The 26,195-nt window shown below is 35.3% G+C and overlaps 3 protein-coding genes across 3 annotated transcripts; 1 reads left to right on the top strand and 2 right to left on the bottom strand.

Moving 5' to 3' along the window:
• Window positions 1-628: 628 nt before the first annotated feature.
• On the top strand, window positions 629-4,698 carry LOC122290805 (RING-H2 finger protein ATL8-like). Its single transcript, XM_043098468.1, has 3 exons — window positions 629-1,239; window positions 1,798-1,895; window positions 3,993-4,698. The coding sequence occupies exons 1-3, from the start codon at window positions 1,087-1,089 to the stop codon at window positions 4,414-4,416; spliced, it is 675 nt and encodes a 224-aa protein (XP_042954402.1). The 5' UTR covers window positions 629-1,086; the 3' UTR covers window positions 4,417-4,698.
• Window positions 4,699-6,334: 1,636 nt separating this feature from the next.
• Window positions 6,335-8,335, bottom strand: LOC122292511 (cytochrome P450 77A3-like). Its single transcript, XM_043100903.1, has one exon. The coding sequence runs from the start codon at window positions 8,137-8,139 to the stop codon at window positions 6,592-6,594; it is 1,548 nt and encodes a 515-aa protein (XP_042956837.1). The 5' UTR covers window positions 8,140-8,335; the 3' UTR covers window positions 6,335-6,591.
• A 14,433-nt stretch (window positions 8,336-22,768) lies between these two features.
• LOC122290762 (trihelix transcription factor PTL-like) lies at window positions 22,769-25,941 on the bottom strand. The gene is made up of 2 exons (XM_043098391.1): window positions 25,398-25,941; window positions 22,769-24,537 (listed from the first exon to the last, which is right to left on the bottom strand). The coding sequence occupies exons 1-2, from the start codon at window positions 25,799-25,801 to the stop codon at window positions 23,280-23,282; spliced, it is 1,662 nt and encodes a 553-aa protein (XP_042954325.1). The 5' UTR covers window positions 25,802-25,941; the 3' UTR covers window positions 22,769-23,279.
• Window positions 25,942-26,195: the final 254 nt, after the last annotated feature.

Genomic DNA, 26,195 nt, shown 5'->3' with positions numbered 1-26,195 from the left:
ATTAGTTAATATGATTTTAGATTTAGTTGTGGATGTGATTGTGGTTTGATGCCGTTTGTTTATCTATTGGCATTGTGGCGTGGGCATCGGAGATGGTGCGCGACAACGAAATTACTGAAGGGTGACAAAGCGGCGGTGGGCAATGCTGGCAAGAGAAAAGTAAGGTGATGCAATTGAGGTCGAATGCGAGGAACGTAATGGGGTTTACGGGTTTTGGTTCTACATATCACATATTCTAGTCACTAGTGTGATGCACCTCTTTGGGCTTATGTGGAATATGTGTCGTGGCGAACTTCTATCGGTGTCTGTCAAGTGTTAAGACTGGTTCAAATCGAAATCATTCACGTTTGGTGAATTTTTAAGGCTAATCCAAAGGCTTTCTAGTATCCGCGTTTGCTAACAAGGGAAATAGAAACGATGGAAAAAATTATAGAGAAAATAAATAAAGGAAGGTTGAAAATATAAGGACGTAAAGTGATCTTCTTAATTTTTTAATAGAGTGACAAGTAAATTAAACAATGCAATTAATTTTCTTCAATTTAAAATAAATACATTAAATATGAAAAACTTAAAAACAAATAATAAATATAAGGAAAAAAAAAAAACATAGATAAATGGTTTTCTTTTCCATGTAACTGTGGATTTGGATCTGACTGAGATCTCTCTCTCTCTCTCTCTCTCTCTTTCTCCCACACAGTTCTTCCATTTGGGCTTTGCTGCTTGCTGGAACCTGGCTCTGCTCAGTTCACCCAAGCTCCCATATTCTCCACTGCTCTCTACATTCTCTTCCACAATGAAACAGTTACCTCCTTTCACTTTTCTTCTCAAAACCAAGTCCTAAAGAAAACTCAGAACAATGATAGCTCTGATTGATCTTAGCTGGTCAGAGAGATGGTGTTTTGAATTCTGATCTGGGTTTTTATGTGACAAAAGCTCCATCCTCAGAGTGTGAATTCTGTACTATTTTTAGTCTTTTTAATGCTGGAATTCCATGTCTCTATGGGGAGCAAAATTGAGATATTGATAACTCTGTAATTCTAAATACTAGTCTTGAAGGATTGATTTTACTTTTTTGTTTGGGAAAGTATGATGTCGTCGGGGATAAATTTGGTGATGACAGTGATAGGGTTTGCGGTGAGCACTATGTTTATCGTGTTCGTGTGCACGCGCCTTGTTTGTGCTCGATTTCAGTTGAATACTTCCAGGCGCTCCTTTTCCTTTCCTATCGCTTCCAGTATTGTAAGCCATTTCTCAATCCGATCCCAGTATTGTATGCCCCGTTTTTTTGTCTTGTTGTTTATATGTATATACAAATTTGTTGTCCTAACAATTTAGGCAGTCTTGGGTTGCACAAGTAATTGGAAATCTTTTAGGATTCCAAATCAATTATTGCAGTAAAAATGTAGAATTTATTTTACATTTACTCTCCAAAAATGAATTTCTTGTTTGCTTCAGTGGAACTACCAGGGTCTTGGTTCTAGTTTTCTTTAGACTTTTGTGGGTTTTCGTGTTCAAAATTATAACATTTGATCTCTTATTGCTTTGACACTTCTTGCGTATACAGGTCTCATATTTGGTTGTATTTTACTTGACAATCTCGATTGACCCACTTTAGTCCTACAGGAAAGTTGAAAACACTGTGTTTTGGATTATAGAGTTTCTATAAGCAAGATAATCCATTGCGACTCCAGCTCGTGTCTTTTATGAGTTATTTTATCTATAGCAGTGCACAGTCTGTTAAATATAATGCTATGCTTTGGCCTTGCACTTACCATTGTTAACTTTTCTATGGTACAGCTAGATCGCGCCTCAAATGGTCTTGAACCTGTAGTTGTCGCAAAGTTTCCGATAAAGAAGTATACCAATGACTCTTTCTTGACTGCAGAAGATGCTCAGTATGTTCTTTCTCTTTTTGGTGAATTCCTCACTGTACTGGCTTTTATGTGTTTCTCTCAAATCCTAGTTTAGATGGGTGATATTCTCTACTCAATATGATTGTTATGTGCCTAGGATTATCTGGGTCTGTCATATTTTTGCTATTGTTTATACTGTAAAAGCACATTGCATTTCTATTGTGGACAAAATATACAACATAGTGCATGTATTGATGAAGCATCACGGAGAGCCATGTGAAGTTTGAGTGAATTTCTGCGGGCATAATTGTCTGAATCAATTTTCACTGATTAGTTGCAAATGTCAATACAAGGCGTATCTATTTGGTGGATATTGGAAAACACTTCGGCAAGTTTTTAAAGTCAGGTGGCTTTAAATGTGTATTCTGTCATCAATATGATAATTCAAGGAGATGGAAGCATTGGAAGGTGAGTTGAACTCCCAGAGATATGGGACAGAGCAATCAATAAAAGATATGACTTAGAAGATTATACTAAATTAATGAAAATAAACAGATGTTGTGGTAAAGTGCAATGTAATATAACAATTTATTTATACTAAAAGCTGGAATATGAGCACACCAATACATGGACCTGGATTTAACTGCATAAATAATCATTAGTCTCTCATAACTGACTCTCTCTCTCTCTCTCTCTCTCTCTCTCTCTCTCTCTCTCTCTCTCTCTCTCTCTCTCTCACATAAGGACTTTCCCTTGGTTTGCAAATCAACACCTTTTGCAAGACTTGGTGATTCGGATGAGTAGTTCTATTCTTATAACAATTTGTTTGTTTCCTGGAGTTTCTGTATGTTGTAGATCAACCTTTGTAGAAGCTTTATTTTGTATGCAGAAAACTTTCTATTTCGCTTGGAATATAAATTTTTCACTTCGGTGTGGAGGTTCTGTTGGATATTCCATGATGTCTTGTTGAATGGATGATAAGTTTAGGTAATTAAGTTCTGGATGAGATTTTAGCGTGTGGAAAAAGTCATATTTCCTTTTGCTCATAAATAGAAGATTTAGGTGGTATTATATGGAGAATGTTTATTCTTTTTTATAATAACTATTATTGGGATCTATACGACAGCTATATCATTGTATGTTGGTGTCTTGGCAGAACACTATAGATTATTTAACCTTGTAGCTCATTACCTCAACTCTTCCTCTCCAAGCTTTTTGTGCTATAATATTGACAGAAAATTGTCTACCAGACCTGTTAAAAGTGGACTGTGGATGGTTAATGTATACTCCATTGCTAGCATTAAGTTTGTAGCCATTGGTAATCAAATATGAGGGATGCTACTTATCATTCCATACCACACACTTTACATATTTTAAAATTATTTTTATTTTATTTTATTCTTCTTAAACTATTTGAGTTGTTCTACTTATCATCCATATACCACATACTTGTTATAGAAAAAATTAAAAAAAAAAAAAAAAAAAAGTGTGGTGTGCGGTGTGCGGGGATGATAAGTAGAATTATTCATCAATATTCGCTAGCATGTGGAAGGGTAAATTTTGCTTCTAGTTTCAATGAAGCTGAACCTGCAGAGGATGTGATTTGTCAGTATCCAACACACTTTGAAAGATGCAATGTTAAAACTGGGCTGCTTGAGCTTAAGCATTCATAATGAATAGACTGTTTACATTTAATGGGGGAGCTTAAGATTCCAGATGAGATTACCTATATTTAAAATATATATATATAAAAAAAAAAAAAAAAGAATACCAGATTAGATTAGCTATTAGGAGTACGGCTTTCTTTGAAGATCTTCTTTATCTTTTTTATCCTCCGGTCAACCCAGGCTCAAAATCTATGCTTGGTCTGACAGTCCATCTCTTTGTGAATTCAACTGATTATAAAACGTCTCATAGACTTTTGAAGTTATACATAACTATATTTCCTTCCATCTTTTGGATACAGTAGCGTTTTACTTCATGACAATTTTGTTACCAATATCAATTATTTTTTGAACTTCTCTTAGGTATTTTCTCTGTTCCTCTTGTTTGTTTTCCTGTCAATACAGGCATTTCATATTTATTTTTTCTCGCATTTCCTGCTAATATATCCTACTAATGTTATATTACATGTGGCAGATGCCCAATTTGCCTTGCAGAATTCCTTGGTGAAGATATGTTGCGCATCCTCCCCTACTGTGGGCACTCCTTCCACGTGACCTGTATAGACAAATGGCTGCTGCAACATACAACCTGTCCTGTTTGCCGGATAACATTGCGTGAACATTCTGACTGCAAGCACACACCCGTGTTCAGTTCAGCTTTTCGATCTCACTACAATGTGGAGTCCTTTGACACTGATTCTCATAACTGTATAGAGACTAGTACTGGGTTTCCAGTGAGAACCCATGGCAACCGTGGGATGAACCCCATTCAAGAGGATCATTTTGCACCTGAGGTTGATAGATCAGAAGCTGGGGTGAGTGTCTTTCCTTTGAGTGAGGGTAATGAGACAAGGAAAGACTCGGGAATCAAGCTTATAGAAAGTCCATCAAACCCCTAAATTCTTCGATTTCTGGGAACCTAAGCTGCATTCCCCATGACTTTTTAGTCAGAGAATCAGAGTTGGTATGTCTGAAGACTTTGAATTGAATCCATTGTGACTGTAATCTAGAAAGCGATCATTTTCTCTTTCTTCTCGTGTGGCTTACCGTATATATGGCAAAAATAATAATTTGTTTTACCTTTCTCCCTTCTCCCTTTGACAGTGGCTAGAATTGGCAGTTTTGTAAGTTAATTTGTATAACTAGAATATAGTTCAAGGTTGCTGGGGGTTGCACAGTCATCTCTCTCTCTCTCTCTCTCTCTCTCTCTCTCTCTCTCTCTCTCTCTCTCTCTCTGTGAAAGCAGATCATTAAAGCTTACTTGAAGAAAGGTCAATGTTCATTCATACATGCCAAATGTTGATACCAAATAGAGAGAGGATTGAGCCAGGTTTGCTTACCCTTGGTGGCCGGAAAAGGTTCAGAAATTAAAATTTCCAAGGTCTTTTTTTTTTAAAATAAAATAAAAACAAACAAACAAACAGCAGCAGCCAGCAGGAAGTATGCCTACATTAACTACTATGCTCTCAACAACCACTGCCTTTGACAAGTGACACCCAACCATTTCGAGGGTTTTGATTTTAGGTGCTAGCAGATCTAATCTTAGCAATAAATTGCACAAAAAGCTTAGAAACAAAATAATATGTTGTTGCATCAAGTGCAAAACTATATAGAAATAATCTTATTGTTTAGTATTATCTAACAAAAATATTGTGTTCTAATACAAATGAAAATAATATTCTGTTTTAATATATATATTTATATATACAGTGAATAGATTTTAAGTACAAGTGGTGCAAAGAGTGAGGCAGAGGCAGTGGCAGAATGGCCATGGATGCACCTACAAAGACAGCATGTATAAATCACATTAATGCTAACTAAGTTTGAGTCCTCATAAAGCCAATTGTTCACATGCAGCAGTGGTCCACTCTAGCTTTTGACAGCTAAACATCATATCACCGAATACCACTGGCATGCAGCTTTCATTTTTAACTTTATTTATACTGATTCCAATTTTTAAATAGATAATTCTAGTATAATTTTTTTGAAAAAAATGAATTTTATTAATAAAAAATAGTTTTTTTTATATTTTTTTAATATGTGTAGTCTATCTTTTACAAATATTTATCTATTTAGAACTTGTACAAACTATTTCTTATGATAAATGCCTAGCTCCATTGAGATGGATATTACAATTTCATGATTATTTAGGAAACTGCATCTTAAATAATCAAAATTAACAATCAGCATCAATCTTAAAGTCATCAAATTTTATAATTGTTTGTACACCATCGGTTTGGTTTTAAGAAAGATCCGGCCAATGAGGGTGTATGTTAGTTGTTACTAAATTTTACTAATTTTGGTGCTAATTGTCTCTCGTTTGTCTTCTCTCTCGATTATCTTGTCCCTGATCTCCCATTTGTCTTCACCTATCAATTCTGACGAGGCCTGAAAACTAGGCCTGGCTTTTAGATTTCAAAGCTGGGCTCGACCTTGTAAATTGTAAGCATATGTAAGGAAAATTGGTTTTAAAAGAAAAATAAAAGAGAAGTACTTAGTACTCTGTAAATATTTAATGGGCGTCATCTGCCCGGCCGGCGGCCACCCTCGGGTAGCATATGTGGCAACGGTAACGGTAGATTGAAAAGGCGCTCAAAAGATATGACTTGTTTTGTTTCTTCACGAGTTCATGTATCACGCAAAAATTGTGATGTAGAAATCATGTTCCGGTAAAGATTAAACTGATGACCACAAATGAGTAAAGTTCGTAGCTATCTTCTCTACAACATTTTCTTTTTACTCCAATCATGGCAGAAGAAATATCATCCGTACCATTCATTCATCACTAGAGCAGCTTTTAGTTTTTAATAAAATAAATTCAAAAATAACATTTTTTTCATTCTTAAAACATTTTCAGAATCTCAAAGCAAAAACCCAGGATTGATAAGATGACCAAGTAACAGAATTATAAACAGAACAGAACAAACAGGACCAGATCAACTTTCAATCCTCATGACCCAAATTGCAGGAGTACTAAACCAGAAAGCAACTCAAAAGCAAACAAAAGGTATGCATACCATGAAATATCATAAATATATAGAGATTGTAGGTATCATTAAGCTCTAATTTCTAGCTTAAACCCTTGGCTTGATTAGCGCTCTAAGAGTATTCTTCATCACCACAGTGAACTCCAACTTCCCTGTAAAATCCAATTTGTTTTGTGGCGGATAAGCGCTCCACTCGAATTCCTGCACCATTCTGGCGAGCGTGAGATGAACATGCACTGTGGCTATGCTCAAACCAGGGCATATCCTCCTCCCAACCCCAAATGGCATCATTTTCACCCCAGTTACCCCGGTCATGTCTGCCACCTCTCTGCCCGATATGAACCGGTCGGGGTCGAACTTTTCGGGGTTCTTCCACAGTCTCGGATCTTCACTAACGCCTGGCAGATAAATCTCCACATTTGCATCCGTGGGTATGTCGTACCCTGCCAAAGTTGTTGGCTCTGTCACAGCATGTGTTAGTGAAAAATATGTCGGTGGGTGTTTGCGTAGCAGTTCTTTTACTACTGCTTGTAGATATGGCATGTTTTCTACGTCCTTCTCGTCTACTTTTCGATCACCAACCGTACTTTTAAGCTCCTCGTAGACCTTTCCTTGAACTTCTGGGTTCGCGATGAGTTGCGCAATACCCCATTCGATGGCGGTTGCTGTCGTGTCGGTCCCACCATTGAGGAACTCTGAGCAAAGTGTGACTAATTCGGCATCTGTCGGTGATGACTTGCGTCCTTCCACCTTTAGGTCGAAGAGGGTGTCGAGGTATGAAAACGATGTTGCAGTTTTATCGGATCCTGGGTCTCTGAGTGCCCTCTTACGCCTCTGGATTAAAGGGACCATGGATTCAATTTGCTCATTTCGAACCTCGAAAGCTCTCTTCCTTTGCTTTGAGAAAAGTGGGCTGATGATTGGAAGATAGTCATCGATTCTCGGGTCGAGAGTGATCAGAACAGTTTTCATTACCTGATCCATTTTCTCGACTGTCTCTTCGTCCATTTCCAGGCCAAAACACATAGCCAAAAGAATGCAGAACATTGCGAATCGAGCGTTTTTTAAGACCCAAACGGCCCCATCATTTGCCTTGGCCTCGGTTTGAAGCCTATGGATGAGTTTGTCCATTGCTGTTTGCCTCACGCTGAAGAATTCCTTGATCCTGCTCGAGCTAAGCATGTTTTGCACCATGTTTCTCCTCAGAGACCTCCAAACAGGGCCATAAATGGCGGCGTTAACGGTGAATTTGTTGCTGCTAAAGATGTTTCGGGTAGGATTCTCACGAGGCCGAGTAGCAAAGAGAGGACCCTTCTCGATGAGTGCTTCGTGGACAAGTTTTGCATCGCTCAGGATGATCATCGTTCTGGTCCCCATCTTTAAGGTGAAGATTGAGCCGTACTTCTGCCGAAGGTCTTCTACGTATTGAAAGAAAGGTTTTCCTGATCGTGCTACTTGGAAAAGGTTCCCAACGACAGGCCATCCGGGTGGCCCTGGAGGAAGGTTGAGCGACTTTGACTTAGTTTTCGACTGGGTGAGGAAGAAAATCAAGCCCGAAAGAAGGAAAGCTATGACTGTGAAAAGGAGGTGGTAGTTTGAAAAGAGTGAAGCAGAAGATAATGGCAAGGAAGCCATTGAAAATCTGCAGGGGAAGGAAGTGAGGAAGAGAATGAAGTACAGGGGTTAGGATCGATGGATGCTGGTATAAAAATGGGATGAGCATGAAATTGCAGTTGGGTTTTAATAAAAGCAGTCTTGTAGGTTTGCTATTAAAACAGCGTTGGTGGGTGCAAATTGTTAAATGCTAAAGCCTAGGAAACTGTATTAGGCAAAAAGGAAACCCATGGGCGGAAGACGCTATGTTGTTGGATCGATGGAGTATCGAGGATAACAGAGATGATTCTCATGCATTTATTGCATGCGCAATTACTTGTTGAAATGACCTTGAAAATGAACGTCCGAGTAAATTCAGAGATGGAGACAATGGTGGAAGATACAAGTACATTAGTGGGCTGTGCCCCACAGCTCAAAGAGGTAAAAGTCAAGAAAATTGAATGCAGATCATCAACTTCTTTTTTCTTCCAGACAAGGAGAAACGGAAGGTGTCCATTTGCTATAAAATATAATCAGTTTTTATCATTATCATTACTCGAAAAATGTTTAAACTTCGATCAAAACTCTTAACAAACAGTGGTAAACCCATGGTCCTTGAGCCTATGATCCTCTATTTTGATGGCATTTTTATCCATCTACACTTGGAAGCTGGAGCAGCATTAGAAATTTGAGGGCTCAGTCTCTCTGTTTATCTGTCTCTCGCACAAACAGTAACGAGGCCAATTGTGTCACCTAATCGATCATCAGACCCCTACATTTGTTATAACGGTGTTGACTTGGTTCGACTTTCATGAATCATCATGTCAGACTCAATAATAAATAAATTCAGCCTCGCCGAAAAATAGACAACCACCTCGATCGGTCACCATTTCATTCGAATCATGAACTCATTTTGTAGTACGAGAAAAATGCATTTATGCATCACCGGTATTAACTTACACAAACAGTTTCTGTGCACTATTAATATATAGGCATTTATACGAAAGTCAATGCTTCAGAGGATCTAGATCTACCCAATCCAGTTCGATCGGTTTTAATTGGCGTCTGACTGATTTCTTTCTGATTCTGATTCAACTGTCGTCGGAGAAGAAACAATGCGTGATCAAGAGATAAGTTGGAAGAAAAATGTGGCAAATGACAGTACTTTATCTTTCATTATTTTCTTGTCAATTTTGCCGGGTACTGTGCGTCCAAATAGGAACATCAATTTGGCCAGGTGCTTTTACCGGAATTAGTTCTAATAATATTGCAGAGATTCTAGCATTATCGGTGGCCTGATCATGTGTGCATGGCTTAAAATAACTCATGTTGAAGTTCAAAGTGATTCTAAACTTGTCGCTCAATTGTGAGATAATTGTGAGCCTATCCCGTTGAGGTGGCAAGCTAAAATAATGGCGATTTCGATGGTGCTATTGATTTCTTACTCTTTTTGAGAAACGAATAACGTAGCCGATAGACTTGCCAAAATGGGTTCTAGTGGTAAGGAGGCTTTCTTTTAGACTACTCACAATCTTACTAAAGGCATTTTGAGGGCCATTCGCATAGATAAATCTGATTTACACGTTTTTCATAAAAAATTACAAGTTTGGTTACAAGTTTGTTTTTGTTCCTTGCCACTTATGTCATTTTGGTTTATCTTTATTGGTTTAACTCTTCTGGAATGTCGGTCATACAGGTTTGGTTACATGTATGATAATTCTATTATTTTTTTCTAGTTAGCTAGGATACCTATGGTGGATTTTTTCTTTGAATGTGTAACTCCCAAATGTCAAGATGTAACCATGGTTTTCCTCTAACATAAGTGAAGGCTATTAATAAATTTGAGGTACCGTCCTCTTCCAAAAAAAATCTTTTCTTATGCTTATCAAGAAAAAAAATCCTTTTAATTTATTATTGGATTAAAATTATGAATAGTCTAATATAATGAGACATAGAGATGACATTAAATGCTTAATGCACTTGAAATTTCTTGATTGAATTGGATCCTCCAATGCAGAAAGAGATAGATTCAGTAGTACAGGTTCCATTTTGTTTAAAAAGTCTATATGGGTAGTATTAATTATTGTATGAGTCATATTATTTATGTATCTCTCTCTAAAATTGAATTAATTCAATCGGATAATTTGAGAGGATTCATCGATCTGTGCTATATGTAAAGGAAAATGATAGGGGGATCGAGAATGGTGCCCCCATTTTGACTAATACTGTGTGTGTGTGTTTTTTTTTTTTTTTTTTTTTTTTTTTTTTTTTTTTTTTTTTTTTTTTAACTTCATAGTTAAGGAAATAACTATTAATTGATTTTTTTAATATATAAACGTTTGATTAAAAAATAATTGAAATAAAAAATTAAAAAAAATTACATTTGCACTTATTGGTACAATGCGCACCATTCTCAGTCTCCTAGCATTGTCCATATGTAAACTACTAGTCGTTCATGTGGCCAACTGATTGTGTGACTAAAGAGTAAATTAGTAGTTGCTTCTGGGTTTACAGAGTGGTGAATGGTGGTTTGGTACAAGAGCTCTTTGCTTTACTTCTCAAACTCTTTTTGGACTGAATCTTTGCTTTACTTCTCAAACTCTTTTTAGACTTTTTATACTTCAGTTCTTTGTAAAGCTTTAATGGCAGCTTGCTTAGACAGTTTAAATAGCTAAAAATACGCATTGCCCATCAAAAAAATCCGATTTACTTTTTCAGCAGGAGCCCAAGCATATACGTCAAGCATTAAAATGGTTGCTAATTTAAATGATCTGTATCTAAGGAAGGATCCTTGCTCTTTTTTTGCGTTATCAAGAATTGTTCTAAAAGATTAAGCAACGTAAATGAGTTAATTTACATTTCTACACTCAATGTGTAGAATATTTAATTAAATTATGACGAAGAGTTCGTTCAAATTCATAAACTCTATTTGGTATATGTTAAATCATTAATGTCTAACCAATTAGAAAAAATAGAACTTAAATTAGCATATAATTAATATGCATTCTATCACTAAATCAGAGCGGTTGAATGATCTAATATCAAATTGAGATAAACACATCATTATTTTTTTATTTGTTTGTTTAGGGACGATTGTTGAAGACTCATACCTTATTAAATCTTGTATCATGTAACTACTTAGTTAATCTATGAATCCCGCATGACCAGTGTTTAAAAATGTTTATTTCTCTCTGCATTGGATGACTCAATTTGGTTAAGTGATTGGAAAGTATTGTCCAGATGACTAACACAAGAGGGGGGGTGAATTGAGTTGTATTAAAAAAAATAACAATTATAAATCAAATATATAATATAAAATATAAACAAAATATGAAATAACAATAAATATAAAGAGTAAGGGTAAGAGAGAAGCAAACTCAGTATGTTAACAAGGTTCGGCCCCACTGCCTACGTTCTCGCCTCAAGCTACCCCTTGAGGATTTCCAAATTCACTATTCAACCTCCTTCAGGTGGAGATAGAAACCTATTACACCTTTGAATAACACCGCTACAAAGAATCCGTTTAGAACACCCTCTACACTTGCAATCACCTTACACGTGGTGATTCAACTATTCCCCGTGTAGAATACTTTCTACACACAAGGGTTATACATACCCTTTTTCTGATACAAGAGCTGACAGTGGGTAGGTTATCAGAAAACACTCCTCAATGAGTGAAATAAGAACAATACAGCGCAAACTATATCTCTCAAAATGAACAAGAATTAAGGCTCAATACTTAGAGAAGAGAGAATAAAAGTTTTGAATGAATGTTGTATGCTCTTGGTGTTGTGAATGTGAAGCTCTCAAATGATCTATTTATAGGCATATGAGACTTCATATTCAAATTTAAAAAGATTCACATGTCAAAGACAACATCATTCACTTTTTCAAAAAATTTAAATAAAAGGTTCTTCTTTTTCAATTGTCAAAGACAACATCATTCACTTTTTCAAAAAAATCAAACCTAATCTTTTACTTTTGACATATGACAAAATAAGCACACTTTCCTTTTCAAAAAATTCAAACCTAATCTTTTACTTTTTGCATATGACAGAATGAGCACACTTTACTTTTCAAATTTTTCAAACAAAATCATCTACCTTTTGTATAAGTCTAAAAAAGCATCAATCACTTTTGAAAATATTCAAATAAAACATGCACATGTGAAAGATGACAATCAATCATCTTTAATATTTTCAAAATTCAACCCTTTAATCAAGGCATGCACATGCAAAAGATGACAATCAATTATCTTTCAAAATTTTCAAATTTAATTTTCAAAAATATTTATGCACATGTGAAAAATGTATTTTAATGCTTTATGATAAAATATTAATTTTGAGTATTAATACTAATTTTAAATTTTAAGAGATTTACAACATTACTCTATGATTTTAATGTGAACTTGTTTCCTTCTTGATCATGCTTGGTTCTTTGATGTGCTTGATTCCATTGTGTGAATAACTTGAGCTTGAAACTCCTTTATTCTTTAAATTCATTTGTTATCATTAAAATCCATGTGTAGATTTATAATCACATGAAACTTGAAACCTTGGGTTCAACAATCTCCCCCTTTTTTATGATGACAAATACTTGATAGAATTTGAAATCTGTATTAATACTTAAACTCCCCCTGAAAATATGCGTTAGTTTTTCAAGTAAAAGTATAAATATAATTCCAAGCATATATAACAAGTTTAGCAATTTAAACAGTGTTAATGTTCTAGTCTAACACTTCTCTCCCTTTTGGCATCATTAAAAAGGATCCGCAACAAGTAAATAGACTGAAGAAAACGGTGCGTTAGTAGACACTATAGATAGTTGAAAAATGGAGCCGTCCGTGACCCGACAAGTGCTGCAAAGCCTCGAGGCCTAACTCTATGAATTTAATACGGCTGAAGATTTAAACAATCGCCTAATGTTGTTGACAAACAGGATTGAAGGCTCCGAGTTTCTATAAAAAAAATGATCATTTTCATCTATCGGATGCCAAAAAAATAATCGCTTCTTGACCTGAGTTCTTTTTTCCACAACGATAGAATGGCTGAGCAATTCTCTTCCACTAATGTTCCAGACTTGAATCAGGAACCCTTGACGCATCAATCATCAATCTTCTCTCCTGAGGCCGTCAATACCATGATAGGAGCAGTGAACCGTTTTTCTAGTAAGGCTGATTCTGAAATTATTGCAGAATCAAGAATGCTCAGTAGTCAATATGCTGCCTCTGTTACGATCATGTCTCGGAGGTTAATGGCGAGGGTGAGTGAGATTGATCATCTTAACATGCAAATATTTGAGTTACGACAGAAGCTTGCTAATAAGGATAGTGAGAATAAAAGGTTAAAGCAAGAAAACCAAGAGTTGAAAAAATTTGCAGATTGGTATGCTCATGATCTGCAACCACGAATAGAGGAGCTGGAACGAGAAAGGGTTCAGATACAAGGTCAACATCGGCAGATAACAGCAGAGGTTCATCGTTTACTAGAAAAATAAGGACAATCTACTGTTAATCTCGCTGGCTTAGTAAGAAAACTTTTGACAATGTGTGTCCAGCATATCTTGTATTTCTTTTGACTAAATAAGATTTGAAGAGAAAATAGTTTGTCTTATTCTTTATGCTATCTCTATAAAATCAGTCCTGAAGTTCATCCAATCCGCATCAAGTTTTCATCTCATCTCTATAACTCATCTGCATTCCTTCAGCATTCTCGTTTTAAGCCTTCTATTCTTTTCTCAATGGCTCATTCTTCTAACATTTCTCTTGATCCATCCATGAGGCATTCTGCATCTCAACCTCCTGTCCTTTCTGCAGCTGCCATTGGTGCCATGTTGCAGCAAGAAAATAATAATCTGACTAATAAGTCAGATTCTGATGCTATTTATGACTTGGTGAGTCTTGGGACTCGCTACTTTTCCTCTATTGTTGCTTTTTCTCAGCGACTACAAGCCAAAAATCATGAAGTTGAAAAGCTCAAAGAACAAATTGTTGTACTTCAACGAATTGTTCAAGAGTCTCACACAAGGGAAGGAATCATTCGGCAGAAGAATAAACAGTTGAAATCTTTATTAGATTCTTTATTCCGCTTGCCGATTCCCATGGATAAGAATGACATGATATTGTATGAAAAGAATGAGCGTCTCAAACATGAGGCTAAGAATCTCAAGTTTATGTAAAAGTATTTAAAAAATCTATCTCTATTTTTATTGACTCTAGTCTATCTTTTAAGAGATATTCATAGCATGCATCATACCTATTTCTCTTCTGATCATACATAATCTATCTTCTGGTAAAGGCTTTGTGAAAATATCTGCTAACTGATCGTGTGTGTTTGTGAATTCTAGTACTATATCGTTTTTCTGCACATGATCTCGAAGAAAATGATATCTTATTTCAATATGCTTAGTTCTAGAATGTTGTATTGGGTTCTTTGAAAGATTTATAGCACTTGTATTATCACATTTGATTGGAATGTGATTATACTTGAGTTTAAAATCTTCAAGTTGTTGCTTCATGTAGAGAACTTGAGCACAACAACTACCCGCAGCAACATATTCTGCCTCAGCAGTAGATAGTGCAACAGAATTTTATTTTTTACTGAACCAGGAAACTAATGCATGACCTAAGAAATGACATGCTCTACTAGTACTTTTTCGATCTATTTTACAGCCAGCATAATTTGCATCTGTGTAGCTGATTAGATCGAAATATGTGTGCTTAGGGTACCATAACCCTAGGTTAATTGTACCACTAAGATATCTAAGAATGCGTTTAACTGCAATTAAATGTGATTCTTTTGGAGATGATTGAAAGCGTGCACATAAGCACACACTAAACATAATATCTGGTCTACTGGCTGTTAAATATAATAAGCTACCAATCATACCTCGATATATCTTCGAGTCAACTGGCTTACCGGATTCATCTTTATCAAGTTTAGTTGATGGGCTCATTGGTGTTCCAATTTCCTTAGCATTTTCCATCCCAAACTTTTTCAGTAATTTCTTAATATATTTTGATTGATTGATGAATGTCCCACTTTTTGCTTGCTTAATTTGCAATCCAAGAAAGAATGTAAGTTCTCCCATCATGCTCATCTCAAATTCTTCTTGCATAGTCTTAGCAAAAACTTGACACATATTTTTATTAGTAGCACTGAATATTATATCATCAACATAAATCTGAATCAAAAGAATATCATCATTTTCATATTTAATAAAAAGAGTTGTGTCGATTTTTCTTCTTGAAAAACCTTTTTCAATCAAGAAACCACTGAGTCTCTCGTACCAAGCTCTAGGAGCTTGTTTAAGTCCATATAGTGCTTTTGTGAGTTTGAAAACATGATTTGGAGAAATATGATTTTCAAAACCTGGAGGTTGCTCAACATATACCTCTTCATTTATAAAACCATTTAAGAAAGCACTTTTAACATCCATTTAAAAAAGTTTGAAATCTTTATAACAAGCATATGCAAGTAGCATTCGAATAGCTTCTAATCTTGCAACAGGTGCATATGTCTCATCATAATCGATTCCTTCTTCTTGATTAAAACCTTGGGCTACAAGTCGAGCCTTATTTCTAGTAATGACTCCGAACTCATCTTTCTTGTTTCTAAAAACCCATTTTGTTCCAATAATAGTATGATTTTTGGGTTTAGGAACAAGTATCCAAACATCATTTCTTTCAAATTGATTCAACTTTTCTTGCATAGCTAGAATCCAAGATTCATCAAGAAGTGCGTCATCAATATTTTTGGGTTCAATTTGAGATAGAAAAGCAGTATGATTGCAAATATTTCTAAGAGATGATCGAGTACTTACACCTTGTGAAGGTTCTCCCAAAATTTGTTCCACTGGATGATCTTTCACAAATTTCCACTGTTTGGTTGCATCTTGTATTAAATTTTGATGATCTTTCCTGATGGCTCCATATTGAACTTCCTATATTGTTTTCTCTTTGTTGAGATTGAGACTTTCCATGTTATTTATACCTCATGTTTCTTCATCAATAGATTTCTTGGAGAGTGGAGAATTAGATTCATCAAATACTACATGCATAGATTCTTGTACAGTCAAGGTCTTTTTATTGAATACTCTATAAGCTTTACTATTAGTAGAATATCCGAGAAAGATACCTTCATCAGATTTTGCATCAAACTTGCCTAAATTATCCATGTCATTCAAAATAAAACATTTGCATCCAAATATATGAAAGTAACCAATGTTGGGCTTTTTCTCATTCCAAAGCTCATAAGGGGTTTTATCTAACTTAGACCTTAGTATAACTCTATTTATAACATAACATGCAGTACTTACCGCTTCGGCCAAAAAATAACTAGGCAAGTTGTTCTTATTGAGCATTGTTCTTGCCATCTCTTGAAGAGATCTATTTTTCCTCTCTACTACCCCATTTTGTTGAGGAGTTCGAGGAGCAAAAAAATTATGCACAAAACCGTTTTCATCACAAAATGTTTCAATATTTTTATTAACAAACTCTTTTCCCCTATCAATTCGGATACTTGAAATAGTATAACCCTTTTCATTTTGAATTCTCTTGCATAATTTAGTAAATGCATTATGTGCCTCATCTTTATGAGCAAGAAAGATGACCCAAGTATATCTAGAGAAATCATCAACAATAACAAATGCATAATATTTTCCTCCTAGACTTGCAACTCTATTTGGTCCAAAAAGATCCATGTGTATCAGTTGCAATGGTCTAGTAGTAGAAATATGTTTCTTAGTTTTAAAAGAAGTTTTTGTCTGTTTACCAAATTGACATGCATCACAAATTTTGTCTTTAAGAAAATATGTTTTTTGTAAACCTCTCACAAGATCATTTTTTGAAAGTTTGGAAATAAGTTCCATGTTGGCATGACCTAATCTTTTATGCCATTAAAACTAGTTTCATTTTGAGCTGAAAAGCAAATAGCATCTTGTGAGGTAATTTCTTCAAAATCAATTGTATAAACATTATTGTTTCTAAAAGCAATAAAACAAATATTACAATCATGATCATTCAAAATAATGCACTTATCCATTTTGAAAGTAACTGTAAATCGTTTATCACATAATTGACTTATGCTCAAAAGATTATGTTTTAGACCTTCAACAAGTAGAACATTTTTAATTATGAGAGAATATTCATTACCAATTTTACCTATTCCCACGATCTTCCCTTTTGAGTTGTCTCCAAATGTCACGTGTCCTTCTTCTTTAGATCTAAGATCAAAGAACTTAGTCTTGTCTCCCATCATGTGTCTTGAACATCCACTATCTAAAAACCATTTGTTTTTGCTTGTGGAAGACTTCATGCATACCTATAAAAACAATTAAAATGATTTTTCTTGGTACCCAAGTTCTTTGGGTCCTTTATTTATTAGTATTAGAAGAAACAAGATTTTTAGGTACCCATATGGCCCTAATAGTCATTGTATGATTTCTTCTAATAGGACAAGTATGATAATTATGACCATTTCTATTACAAAAATTGTAAATAGTATGTGACATATATGAAAAACTTGAATGATTATAATAATATCCTTTTTTGACAAAATTATTTTTATGAAAAGAATTTTGAATATTAGTCTTTGATGTAGAATGATTATCAAAGAAATTTTTATAAGATTTGTATTTTTGTTTTGCCATATATCTCAAACCTGCCTTGTCAAAAACACATCTTTGACTACCAAGAAGTTTTTCAAAATTTCTTTTTCCATTCGTAAAGTTTTCAACAATATTTTCTAAATCGGTTTTCTTCTTATTCAATTCAAGATTTTTATCTTTCAAAATGATACTTTCTTTTCTTAAAATTTCAATTTCGTTTGTTAAAGAAGAATTTTTCTTTTTCAAAGCAGTATACTTGATACCCAATTTTTCAAATTCCTCATATACCTCTTCTAAAACATTTTGCAATTCTTCATATGAAAGATCTTCAATATTATCAAGATTTGTTACCTCAATGTCATCTTTAGCCATAAGACAAAGATTTGCTGATTCTCCATTGCTTGCTTCACTATATGAACTACTTGAATCATCATTCCATGTAGCTTTCATTACTTTCTTGCCCTTGTTTCGATCTTTCTTTAACAGAGGACAATCTGGTTTGATATGACCAGGTTTATTGCATTTATAACAAATTAAAGTGTCATTTTTACCTGAATCTTTCTTGGAAAACTTTTTGAAAGATTTCCTTGGAGGAGTTCTATTTTTCTTCAAGAACCTCTGAATTCTTCTTGTTATCATCGCAACTTCTTCATCTTTATCTTCCTTTTCCTCATCTTCATCACTTTCACTTTCATGAGGAACAGCTTTAAGTGCTAAACTCTTCTTTGGCTTTCCTTCTTCTTCTCCTCTTTTCAATGTGTACTCAGGGGTGATAAGTGACCCGATGAGTTCATTGACTTCGAACTTCTTGAGGTCTCTAGCTTCAAGAATCGCTGTCACTTTTGATTCCCAGCGTTTTGGTAGAGAGTTGAGAATTTTTCTTACTATCTCCACCTTGGAATAAACTTTGCCAAGAGCTGTCAAGCTGTTTATGATGTTAGTAAAACGAGTGTGCATATTAGAAATAGATTCATCATCATCCATCTTAAACATTTCATATTCATGAGTAAGAATATAAATTTTTGATTCCTTGACTTGCGAAGTTCCTTCATAAGTAACTTCCAAGTTATCCCAAATTTCTTTTGCCGTAGCACAAGTCATTATTCTATTAAACTCATTTCCATTGAGAGCATTAAATAATAAATTCATAGCAGTTAAATTCAAAATATAAAGTCTATCGTCTTCACGATCAAACTCTTCTTCTTCCTTTTTGACCTTTACTCCATCAACCACTTTTGTTGGAATATAATGTCCATTTACAATACATTTCCAAATTTCTCGACCTTGAGCCTGAAGGAATATTCTCATTCTAACTTTCTAGAATGAGTAATTATCTCCACAAAAGAGTGGAGGCCAACTGCTAGATTGACCTTCACCAAACGAAGCTGAAATGTTAGCCATAAGATCTTAACTCAAAAGATAGTTAGTCTTATAATAGAGCTCTTAGCTCTGATACCAATTGTTGCCCAGATGACTAACACAAGAGGGGGGTGAATTGAGTTGTATTAAAAAAAATAACAATTATAAATCAAATATATAATATAAAATATAAACAAAATATGAAATAACAATAAATATAAAGAGTAAGGGTAAGAGAGAAGCAAACTCAGTATGTTAACGAGGTTCGGCCCCACTGCCTACGTCCTCGCCTCAAGCTACCCCTTGAGGATTCCCAAATTCACTATTCAACCTCCTTCAGGTGGAGATAGAAACCTATTACACCTTTGAACAACACCGCTACAAAGGATCCGTGTAGAACACCCTCTACACTTGCAATCACCTTACACGTGGTGATTCAACTATTCCCCGTGTAGAATACTTTCTACACACAAGGGTTATACACACCCTTTTTCTGATACAAGAGCTGACAGTGGGTAGGTTATCAGAAAACACTCCTTAATGAGTGAAATAAGAACAATACAGCGCAAACTATATCTCTCAAAATGAACAAGGATTAAGGCTCAATGCTTAAAGAAGAGAGAATGAAAGCTTTGAATTAATGTTATATGCTCTTGGTATTGTGAATGTGAAGCTCTCAAATGATCTATTTATAGGCATATGAGACTTCATATTCAAATTTAAAAAGATTCACATGTCAAAGACAACATCATTCACTTTTTCAAAAAATTCAAATAAAAGGTTCTTCTTTTTCAATTGTCGAAGACAATATCATTCACTTTTTCAAAAAAATCAAACCTAATCTTTTACTTTTGGCATATGACAAAATGAGCACACTTTCCTTTTCAAAAAATTCAAACCTAATCTTTTACTTTTTGCATATGACAAAATGAGCACACTTTACTTTTCAAATTTTTCAAACAAAATCATCTACCTTTTGTATAAGTCTAAAAAAGCATCAATCACTTTTGAAAATATTCAAATAAAACATGCACATGTGAAAGATGACAATCAATCATCTTTAATATTTTCAAAATTCAACCCTTTAATCAAGGCATGCACATGCAAAAGATGACAATCAATCATCTTTTAAAATTTTCAAATTTAATTTTCAAAAATATTCATGCACATGTGGAAAATGTATTTTAATGTTTTATGATAAAATATTAATTTTGAGCATTAATCCTAATTTCGAATTTTAAGAGATTTACAACATTACTCTATGACTTTAATGTGAACTTGTTTCCTTCTTGCTCACGCTTGGTTTTTTGATGTGCTTGATTCTATTGTGTGAACAACTTGAACTTGAAACTCCTTTATTTTTTGAATTCATTTGTCATCATCAAAATCTATATGTAGATTTATAATCACATAAAATTTGAAACCTTGGATTCAAATAGAAAGGATCTCAATTGATCGTGTCTACAGGAATCACGAGAGAAATATAGCAGACGAAGAACAAAATGCATCTAGGGTAGCCAGCCTCCCCTACAAATGGGCTAAGAAGTCGGGGAAAAGAACAAGGAGAAGAGATCCCTCACTTCTAGAATGCTTAAAGATGACAAGACACCTACAAATTGCTGCTGTAACTGCTACCTACTTTCCACAGTTATGTTCATTCAATTATGAAACTGGGATTACCAACTTTTCTTGTTGGCCAATGGATGTCTGGGACTAAAAGGAGTTACTTCATTGATGTCTCTTAAAGAGGTAGCTATAGCTCTTCCAGTAAAGTGAAACATTGGGATTTAGAAAGCGCCGTTTGCATGGGTGCGCAGGTAAAGGAGCTGAATCACCTGCGCTGATTTATTATTAATATGGTAACCAATAAAGGTAGCTTAGATATATTGTTGCTGAGTATAGCATGATGAGCTTTAGTTCCGGCAGCTCTGGATGATAGGAGAATATGGGTATTAAGAGAAGAGACTCCCCGGGGATGTGAAGCCCCTTTTGGGTGCCAAATGCATCTCAATCTCTAACGCAAAGTGTCGAGGAAGAATGAGAAGACGCCTGTTGGTTAGAAGGAAACAGGTTGATTAATGGTACATCAGATTAGTAAGAGCAGAGTGAGTGATACTGAGGTAGATTCTTCTTCTTATTGTTAATATTATAAGAACACTGATTTATGTTATTATAAGAAGAATATTATAGAGGGTGGGATTAATTCTCAAACGTAAAACAACAACCAACAATATTTCGAGAAATGATATTTGCAAGTCAAATAGCATGTAAGTCGTGCGTGTTTCTTTTGAAAAAAATAATAATAATAAATATGTAATATTATTTTTTTAATAATAAACTTTACATTTAAAAAAAATACACAAAATTATGCATTTTAATATTATATCTAACGTTATTCTACAACTAAACGAGTGCCTAGTAGGCAGTATTCGGCATATGAATATAGGTACGAGATTCAAAATAGTTAATTCACATGGGCTGGTTGGGTTAAGTTTTGACAACTGATTTTTCATTTCGGGTCAAGTTTAAGTAAAGTTTTAGCCACACGTACAGGCCCTAAGCTATTCCTATCTGGCTGAAGCCCAGTCATTCAAAGCATGCCGGCATTCAGCATTCATGTATTACTTTGACCATGACGACTGACGAGGGGTCAACGGTCAACCACAACGGTTGTGCTTGTACCACGCTATTGTAGAAAGTCTCTCCGTATCACAAAGTTCTTCTTCCATTTTTCTTTTTAATTTTTTTACTAAATAAGTTTTGTTAGCGATAATTTCACATATCATATATTATTTTTTTTTAAATTTATTTAATTCTTATACTCATAATCTATATATCATATATTTTATAAAAAAAATTTAAAAATTATGTATAATATTTGACATGTGATGTGAAAATATTACTATCATTTTTGTTACCGGTAATATCGTTATCGGAGATGTACGTACAGACACTGTTAGAGATATCATGAAAAGTGTTAGTTTACGTAAGCTGAACTGTGTTGTAACATGTCAGTGTTAAGTCCTAATACACATTATAAAAAAGTAATGGAAAAAAGGTGACCGACCGATCTAGGGTCTTGAGGGCTCTTGATCAAGTCGACCGGAGGGTGTTTATAACATGCATATCCTCCAAGGATGATCGTGCTAACAGTGGGCGTACGAAAATTCTCTATAATCTTTGTTTTATCCCAAATACCTTTTACTATTTGAGAAGGACAGATCAAAACAACAAACGTCGCCTGAAGATCATCAAGATCAAGAAATCCTTGGTTTTCGCAAAGTTTCAGGTCTAGTCTGCAGCTGGAGTTTTCTTAATCCTTTCCTTTTTCATTTTGAGTTTTGTTAGGTACAAATATAATTACGCATTATATTAATATTAATTTATTTATATTTAAAATTTAAATTAACACTTTTATTAATAAAATTTATTTTTTAACTAATTATATTACATTGGTGTACAATATATAATTATACTTATAACTATACTTTTTCTTTATTTTTTATAAGCAGTACTGATCAGTGCTAGTTTCTTGCTCAGACAAAGAAACTCTTTCGGTCTAAGATCACTTCAACTGTACTTACTGTGAGTTTAGACAGACATCTTATTGATGTTCATTTGAAATGCTTTAATTAAGGTTTACGATGGCGCAGAAAAATCATTGTACGAAAACCTGCAGTACCCAGAAATTTATTCAGAATATATATGATGATCATCACCAAACTGGCCAATATTATTCTGCTGTCATAGCAGATCATACTTCAACAAGCTGGAAGTTCATCTGAAGCAGATAATATTAATCCAATTTTCGTAAAAAGAAAAATCAGAGGAATACAAACAGAAAAATAAAGAGGAGAAAACAAAAACTTGAAAACTACAGTACTGTCAATTGAATCATTGATAAACAACGGTACTGCATGCACAAGCCCCTTTTCAAACTTCTATTAGCTAGCATATTAGCTCATGATCCCCTCGATCGGAAAATATCTTGACATGAAAAAACATGATGTCGTATATTTGGCATTTAGAATCTCCAAGATTCCAGATTGAAGAACTCATGAACAGCATATTCACATCCCAAGTCACAAAACTTTTACACCGAAAAGCAAACCTATCTTTCAAGCCAAAGAAATTGATCTTACCTTAATCCTGAAGAAGTTAATTACTTCGGTTTGTAATTTTGAGATTTGAAGAACTGAAGTACTTTCTTGTTTGAGCTAATTAAACTTGCTGGTCTTTCCCTTGTAGTACCTGACACCATATTTCTCCCACATGTTTTCTCCTTCATGGCGAAAGCCATGTCGATGGACTTCGGCCTGGGCCCTATCATTGGAACTTGAAGGTGGAAGACTACCCTCATTCATCAGCTGAAGCCCCATGCTCTCTGGCCTTTGTTTAGAAATTTCCTGTCCAAGATAGTAATCAAATTGCTGAAAATAACTGCCGGTTCTCAAATCTAAATCCTCCTTGCGCTTCTTGTCACACTCCATTATTGCCTTGTTATAATAAATGCTGATATGCTGCCATTTTTCTTTGTACTCGACTGCACTCCTGTCATAGCCAAAAGAACCCATTTTTGCAGCTATCTCCTCCCAAAGACTTTCGTCCAAATGCCCACCATCTTGAAACCGCAGTTCCAAGCTAGTTCTCAGCTCTATTAAACTTGAAACCTCCAATTCTGTCCATCTGCTGTTGTTAATGTATGAAATTTCCTTCCCATTTTCATCCTGGCTTTCTGTGTGGCTCCGAGTTTCTACAGCCATTGGCTCAGCTGATTGGGACACTTCTAGTCCTTTCCCTATAAATTTCTTTAAAGCTTCCATTAATGCTGCATCTCGAGCTTCAACCCACTCTCTCTCTTTAGTCCAGATATGATGTACTTCCTGATCAAACCGGGCTGCCTCTTGCTTCCTCCATTCTTCCTCTTTGGACACTCTCTCCTGCTCTCTATGTTCAATGGTCTTCAACAACCTATCCATCCAAACCTCTTGTGTGTCCATGATCTTCCTCATTTGTGAGTCCACGAAATCCTCAATCTTTGCTTTCCAGTTCTTCTTATTCCTTGTGTAACGTTGCGGCCTGATCTCATTCACCCCTATCTGCTTCTCTATTGATTGATAATTCATCCTGTTTTCCGAGGACGAAGTCTCGAATTCAGATGAGTTAGAGAAACTAAGGCTCTGATCAGATAGCCTTGGGGTCTGAAGATCAACTTCTCGATTTTCTTGGTTAATCACATTATGTGGAATCTGATAATTAGGAAGGCTGTTTCTAGCAAGATGGGTATCTGAAACCGTGGCATTATTGCTTGCTTCTCCATAGATTGCTTCTAGCTGCCGGAAGAATCTGTAGTGCTTCCCTCCTTGCCTTCCAGATTTCCGTTCCTTAGTTTTCTTGTAGTACTTGTACAAGTTTTCAAACTTCTCTTTACACTTCTTCCCGCTCCTCTGGTATCCATATTCTTCGGCCATTAGCCTGAATGAAAACAAAACACCGCAACAAATATGGGGGAAATCTTAACATAAGATGGTAACGAAAATTTTAAATCGAGTTTAGGAGCAAAAACATCTTAGTTTCAGGTGTTTTCCCTCGCTAGGCTAGCCTCTAGGAAGTTTCAAATTAATGAGACGTACTAAAGTATTAAGATCCATTCCTTAAAAACCTAGTCAAAGAATAATTAATATCTTAGTAAGATTTAGTAACATGTCAATTTGCCCATGATTCCTCGATCGCTGACCATCATTCAATAATTGAATTTCATTAAAATAATCAAAACATTCCTCCAAATCTTGTGAAATAATATTTCTTTTAGATAAACTAGATTCCATTGCCCTAATTGAGCTAGAGTTTTGTTTTCTGAGCTATATATAACGTACACAAAGGTAAAATGGGTTTCAGAGAGAGAGAGAGAGAGAAGAGAGACTCTCGGACGAGCCATGTCGTGATAAAACAAGAACCAAGTCTACATAGATGGGTATTAAAGCTTTCATAAAGAGTCAGCCAAACTTCCGTGACAATACCAGAAATTATCAGAGAAAAAGAACACCTGCGTCTCTCAGTTAACTTAAATGGACTGTCCTTTCCAGTTACTTAACTAGGGAATCGAAACACTAATTGGTTCAAAAGCTTGTCACCTTTTTTGCTACAATGGCATAAAATAGAAAAGTATCAAGAAAGAGGAAAAGCAGTCATCTTCTTCACTACATATCAAGAAAAGGAAATAGGGTTTCTTAATCAAACATCTCCCAGTTTGAGCAAGAAAAGTGACAAACTGAGAGAGCGAAAAATCAAAACGAAAGGACAAGTGGGATATGGTGCAGTTTGTCGAAATATACCTAGAAACTTCATCCCACAATGGTCCTTTCTGATTAGACTCTTTGAACTTAGAATCGAGACGAGATCTGATCTCAAGAAGGGTAAGAGTTTCTTGCCTCGGCCATCTAGTATTTTCCACATCATACCCCATCCATCCACTATCCATCTGCACTGAACCACAGAGCGTAGCAGCAGCTGAACTGGTTGCAGTTGCTGTTGTGGGAGTGACGCTGCTAGGGGAATCGTGGGCAAACCCAACAAGCCCTCGAGGCAAAACCTCTCCAACCATAATAGGCTCGTAGTGGAGTGGAGCTGCCGCATTCCTTTGAGGAAAGAACGACTCGGTAGGCTGTGCTATGGACGGAAAATGAGTTCTTCCGACCATGAACTGCCGGAAATCCGGCAGGCCATATTGGTCACCCATGTCTCTTAAGTTTGAGAGAGAGAGAGAGAGAGAGTTAAGTCAGGTACTACTACTTACTAGTCTGCACAAAGAGGAGCTTTTCTCTTGGGGGACAGGATCCGAGTCCACCGCTTCATTCATCACTCTTCCGTCACTCAAAACACAGGTAGGTACAAACTTATACACAAACTCATTCCAACCTAGCTAGCTTCGTTGTGGCAAATTAGCAAATACACTCACACGTACCCACGCACCCACAGTGATTTTTTTCTAATAAAAGTTCAAAGAACAATGATTTTTGGTGTAAATTTCACGGACTCTCTTTAAAAAAATAGACAAATTTATGATCTCTATAAAAAAATTATTTTTTAATAATACATCCAACGATTTTTTCAAAATAAATAGGTGAGATTTA

Source organism: Carya illinoinensis, chromosome 13 (genome assembly GCF_018687715.1).
Source record: "Carya illinoinensis cultivar Pawnee chromosome 13, C.illinoinensisPawnee_v1, whole genome shotgun sequence".
In the NCBI taxonomy this organism is placed as follows: Eukaryota; Viridiplantae; Streptophyta; class Magnoliopsida; order Fagales; family Juglandaceae; genus Carya; species Carya illinoinensis.
This window is presented reverse-complemented; position numbering and strand designations above follow the sequence as displayed.